This window comes from Carassius auratus, chromosome 8, assembly GCF_003368295.1.
Source record: "Carassius auratus strain Wakin chromosome 8, ASM336829v1, whole genome shotgun sequence".
In the NCBI taxonomy this organism is placed as follows: Eukaryota; Metazoa; Chordata; class Actinopteri; order Cypriniformes; family Cyprinidae; genus Carassius; species Carassius auratus.
Genome location: NC_039250.1, coordinates 22,619,000 through 22,624,999, shown reverse-complemented (window position 1 = coordinate 22,624,999; position 6,000 = coordinate 22,619,000). Strand labels below are relative to the sequence as shown.

At 40.2% G+C, this 6,000-nt stretch overlaps 1 protein-coding gene across 3 annotated transcripts; it reads left to right on the top strand.

Annotated features, from left to right (window-relative positions):
* Positions 1 to 920: 920 nt before the first annotated feature.
* LOC113107681 (zinc finger protein 131-like) lies at positions 921 to 5,852 on the top strand. 3 transcript variants are annotated; one of them, XM_026270351.1, is made up of 7 exons: positions 921 to 1,185; positions 1,930 to 2,083; positions 2,191 to 2,292; positions 2,638 to 2,782; positions 2,866 to 3,557; positions 3,645 to 3,775; positions 5,292 to 5,852. In XM_026270351.1, exons 2-7 carry the CDS (start codon positions 1,960 to 1,962, stop codon positions 5,814 to 5,816), a joined length of 1,719 nt encoding a protein of 572 aa, XP_026126136.1. In that variant the 5' UTR covers positions 921 to 1,185; positions 1,930 to 1,959; the 3' UTR covers positions 5,817 to 5,852. The 3 variants fall into 3 exon arrangements, with proteins under 3 accessions (XP_026126136.1, XP_026126137.1, XP_026126138.1); XM_026270352.1 differs by lacking the exon at positions 921 to 1,185 and adding an exon at positions 1,237 to 1,580; XM_026270353.1 differs by lacking the exon at positions 921 to 1,185 and adding an exon at positions 1,593 to 1,828.
* The last annotated feature ends 148 nt before the right edge of the window (positions 5,853 to 6,000 follow it).

Below are 6,000 nucleotides of genomic sequence, written 5' to 3'. Positions count from 1 at the left end.
CCACCTTCAATACCACGACTTAGGTGCCCTTGAGCAAGGCATTGAACCCCAAACTGCTCCCCGGGCGCCGCAGCATAAATGGCTGCCCACTGCTCCGGGTGTGTGCTCACAGTGTGTGTGTGTGTGTGTGTGTGTGTGTGTGTGTGTGTGTTCACTGCTCTGTGTGTGTGCATTTCGGATGGGTTAAATGCAGAGCACAAATTCTGAGTATGGGTCACCATACTTGGCTGAATGTCTCTTCACTTTTCACTTTCTTTTACATTCTGTAACGCCTTGTTGTTTAACAAAGGTTTATAAAAAAAAAAAAGTGGATTTACAGTTGGAGAATTTGCATTTTTGAATGTGAAATTTGTTTAGGAAAAAAAAGTCAAATTGGATCGGTTTATTAAAATCAAAACCATTAAAACGTTTCTTAAAACAATAATACAATTAATAGTTAACAAAAAAAAAAAAAAATAGATTTATTTTATCTAAATTAACTAAAACCGAAATAAAATTGAGAACTAGCCTATATAGGCATTTAAGAAAAACAAATACAAATGACAAGACAATAAGATAAAGAAAACATTTAAAATTACATTTAAATATTAACATTTAAAATGTATTCAAAATGTGAACAAAAACTATAGGCTAATAATATATCAATGAATTGTATTTACAAGGCTTCCATAAAATGCTATACTAATGGCTAATTTTTAAATACATTTTTTAAATAAATTTTTATCTAAATATTTAGATAAAAATAAATAATATATTTTGCCAACCAAAATTGTACTTCTTAGACTTATTTACCTTTTACATACTTACAAAAATGGCTATTTATTTATTTAACACTTAAAGGGGATACATAGGCCTCCGAAACAAATATTAGGCTTTTTAAAAGAATAGACCTAAATGACGTGACGCAAAGCAGTAAAGAATATACAAAACCTGAATACATGATTAAGCCAAAACGTACATTTGTCCGTACTTGAAGATAACGGGATCTTTTGGCATCGTAGTCCTGGTAACCACCACCCGTCAGCCTCGCGCGATAAAACTCTTCCGCGGGGGCTTATGGGAACTCGAGGCCAGAGCAGGAGCGACCGCCCTTTTCCGACGAGCGGAGGAAAAACAGCACATTGATCGCTTCAGGCCTCCAACGCGCATAAATAACCGCACTAAAACATCGGAGCGTCACCCAGGGTAAGTTCTCGGGAGCGTTAGACACCCGGCGTCACTCATTATTTAGCGAAAAGGGAATGTGTCTTATTAAAAGAGCATTTTAATGCGCGATTTGATGACGTAACGACAATGGTCTAGAAAACAAATGGCGAATGCGTTAGTGGCCACAGGCCCAGCGCGTGAATAACATGAAGCTGACTGGCACACAGTCCTCCTTTTGCCGTTTAGATATTTCTTTAGGACCTCCATACGATTGGACTGTTGAAGTACGCGGCTTTTGCAGCAGTTTGACCCACTGGGTGTAAAGCAGCCATTCTTGCGTAGAGAAGCTCCTCGTAGAAATGCGCGCTTATTCGGCTTGCTGCTTAGAAATGCCCGCTACTCTGTGGATCTGTTGGCATAGGGGCCATTACAAAGTATGTGCATAATTTATCTTAAAAATATGTCATGTGAAACATGACATGTGAAAGATTGTAGACGAGTTGATTGGCTTTCAAAAAGCGTTTAACATTTTAATATTTTAGCTATCTGCCCACTTTTAAACTCTGGGTTCGTTTCCCAAAAGCTTCGTTAGCTAATTATGGTGGTTAATTTCATTGAGTTCTATTGGTAACGACTGGACTTGCGACCAAGTTGTTTTTGGGAAACGCACCCCTGAAAAATTGTAACTCCTTTTTGTTACTTAGCTTATTTTATTATTATTATAATTTACATATCATGTATACAAATGTATTATGCTGTCATGTTTTTATTGTCTTGTCATAGTACTTGCATGCGCAGGGAAAGGGCTGAACCATGTCTGTTGATGGAGATGTTGACTATGGGCATGAGTTTCCAGCCCATTACAAAGTGATGCTTGACAAACTGAACGAGCAGCGCCAGTTGGATCAGTTCACAGACATCACTCTTATTGTAGATGGTGAGGTTTCAAGTGTTTGTACCTGCTGACCTAATACCTTTCGGAATTTATGCAAAATATTTTACAGTTGAATAAACCGGTGTCAATGATTGTGGTTTCTTTAACAGGACATCAGTTTCGGGCCCACAAAGCTGTTCTGGCTGCCTGCAGTCAGTTTTTCCACAAATTCTTTCAAGACTTCACTCAAGAGCCTCTAGTGGAAATTGAAGGTACTTAACAATAGATGCAACTCCGTGGAACAAAACACTGTTAGATATTACTATGTAGCATGTTTTTCCTGGACAATGACCAATCTTAATCAGCAACACTGTCTTAACTGGAAGCACTTGTTTGCAAAACAGTTAGAAGATGTTGGTTTTGGTTATTTACACACATACACTACACACTGTACATATTAAATATACATGTAGTTAATATTAGTACTCACAATATGACCCATTTCTGATATTGCATTTTATGGTCTCCCAGCCCAAATAGTAGTAAACAAAAAATTACTCCAAATAATGTATGCTCAATAATAATCTTTACTGCAATATTTTTGTTGCAATGAACAGGTGTTGGCAACACTGCCTTCCGTCACCTGATGGAGTTCACTTATACAGCTACGTTAGCTGTGAATGGTGAGGAAGAAGTCAGTGATGTCTGGAGAGCTGCAGAGTACCTTCAAATGCAGGAGGCGATCAAAGCCTTGAACAACAGGTTGCTTACTATTGTACATTTTCGTTTGCATGATGTTATACTGAAGTTGATTTTTTAGCAAAAATGTTTCTTCTCCTATGTAGAATGAATGGTACCACCTCAGTAAACTCCTCCCAGGCCTTGGCAGGAAAGAGCACGGCTAAGAAGAGGAAAATCGCAGAGACCTCCAATGTGATCACTGAGACTCTTCCTTCAGTGGAGACCGAATCTGTTGAAATCAACGTGGAGGTTGGCGAGGAACATATTGAGGTGGAGGAAAGTGGCCTGGTGGAAGTAGTGGATGCTGCTAGGAGTTCAACCGAACCCTCATCTGATGACTCTGCATTGGCCTTATTGGCTGATATCACCAGTAAGTACCAGCAGGGAGAGCAGACACTTCATGGGATGAAAAAGGAAGTAGATGATTCCGTAGTCGTGCCGGAAGAGGCTGTGATTGCCTCCAAGACCCTGGAGAATATTGAAGTGGTGGAGGTTCAGATCTCACAGCTGGACAACCTTTTCCGTTGTGACAAGTGCGACCGCTGCTTCAAACTCTACTACCATCTCAAACAGCACATGAAGACTCACACCGCTACCCCCGATAAAGGCTTTGTCTGCAGGCACTGCGGTAAAACATATGCCCGGGAAGCAGCCCTTAAACAGCACTTGAATAATTACCATTTTGATGCGGAGGAACAATCCCAAAGACAGAAAAAGAAAGTGCATGTTTGCGATTACTGTGAAAAGCAGTTTGATCATTTTGGACACTTCAAAGAGCATTTAAGGAAGCACACAGGTGAGATGATATAAGGTTAAATGTATTTTAAGAAATATATTTAAATGCAGTCTCTAATCAGCTTCCCATTTATGCATGCATGTGTAGGTGAGAAACCCTTTGAGTGCCCGGAGTGCCATGAACGTTTTGCCAGGAACAGTACGCTGAAGTGTCATATGTCAGCATGTCAAAATGGCGCTGGAGCCAAAAAAGGGAGAAAGAAGTTGTATGAATGCCAGGTTGGTTTTAGCCAGTAAAATACTATCCAGACATGCATTTTTACTATGCAAAACCTCCTAAAAAACTCCCTTTTTGATATACAATATATTGCATGCAATTTCTCCAATAATTATGTAGACCTCAGGTTTCTTTTCATTATTTGACAACATCACATATATAATTGCTTCTCATAAGTTTGGAAAGATGCTTGTTGCATATTATTTCAAAATTGTGCCTTTAAATAAACGCTGTATGTAAGTTTTTGCCACTAGAGGGCGCATATTCAAAAGAAACATAGATATAAGCTGTGTCCAAATTCAGGGTCTACATCCTTCGGAGGACTCATTTGAAGAGTGTTACGGCACAGCGCCGCGACGAAGGCTGTCCAAATTCGTACGATCCTTCAAATGCGGCCCACAAATGCGTCCTCCTTTTCCCCGAATTGGAAGGATGGGTGTGGTGGATCCTTTTGCGTCCCTACCTATCCCATAATTCTTTTCGCAGGACGAAGCGAGCGGTAGCGGAGTGGGGGAGGAGTATTATTTTCGGTGTTTTTTGAAAACTGGCTTTTCAAAAATATATATTTTCAGTGGTTTTCTAGTTAGGCATTTTGTTTTATCGTTAAGCTTTTTTTTTTTTTTTTTTTACATTTGTACGTGTATATGTAAAAAATTAAAATAAAAAAAAAGTTTACGTTCGTAAACTAGCTTCTTCCTTACTGCCTGTGTGAATATCCCCTTACACACAGCTTATTTGTTAGTGATTGAAGCTGTTTTTAACGCTTCTAAGGACGAAAGAGCAGACAGAAGTGTTTATAAAGCTCCGGGGAGAGAACGATGAGCTCTTCACCCGCGTCTTGCTTAGCGCTGTCACGGTTGCTAGGCGACAGGATATGAGCAACGGGTAAGGGAGGGAACGAAGGGTAGGCTGTCCAAATTCACAAACACCGACTTCCGGTTTTTGCGGTCGTCGGAGGACCCATCCTCCTTCAACCGGGTAGGAAGGATCCTAAGGAGGATGCAGACCCTGAATTTGGACACAGCTAAAGTCTTATGATACCGTGACTGAGTGTTGAATCATGGGAGTTTGTGGTCTTCATCTCCACAACTGATGCAATCCGACGGGACTCAGGCAGAAATCATGTTCATGGATGAGCTAATTTATTAAGGATTAATTAACATCATAGTATGAAGGAGGGTAAGGCTGAAAGCCGTACTCTGTGTAGTCATCACCTGTCTAATAAAAAACACAAAACATATTAAAGTGTATTTGATGCTCCCATGTTTCCTACAAAACAGACCAGAGATGAGCCATTTTTTTTACATTCTTTAAAACATTTGTGATAATGCAAGTACACAAGTCAGCAAAATATATAACACTGTTCTAATTATATTTTTTTATTTATATTTTTATAAAAAAGTACATATTGTGCATTTAATTAAAAGCTATTTGTTAATCAGACTTAGCAACATGTCAGTTTTGGTTGTATTTTGCTCATTCATGCAGTCCTACTCACTTATATTTCTCACTCCTCAGGTCTGTAGCAGTGTTTTCAATAGTTGGGAGCAGTTCAAGGACCACTTAGTGACCCACACGGGTGAGAAACCCAACCACTGCACTATTTGCGATCAGTGGTTCACGCAACCCAAAGACCTCAAAACTCATCTGCAAGAACTCCACGGCTTGCAGGAGAAGGTTATCGTCACAGAGGAAGTCATGATTTCAGACCCAGGCACGATCTTGGCTATGGCGGAGGTTGAGGAGGGAGAGGAGAGGGTGATCCTGGAGGATGGCCTACAGGTGGAGCATGTCACTGTGGAGCCGGTGGACGTTGTTGCTGTTGAGGAGTCTCTCATGGTGGAGGCAGAGACGCCGATACAGTCTTCTCAGACTGTGGGTGGGGTAGAAGAGACAGTGGTTTTACAAGTAGATGGCGAGGGATTGAAAGAACGAGCAATGGAAATCCAGATAGCACAGGTGACTGTTGCAGAACCAGCAGAATGTCAAGTTGAACAAGAGGCAGTGGACAGTTCGAAAGAAGTAAAAACTGCCAATGTATGAAAGGCCTTTCCTGTGCATGGACGCTTTGATAATGAATAAGAGTAATGAACAGGATAATGAACAGTAATGCTCAAAGTGGTTTCATCCAACAAAGATGGGTCATCCACTTTATTTCTTTAAGCTTTGCTCTATCTATTCACTTCTCAGAAAGCAGTGTAAGAATAGTAAGATGTAATTCATTTCA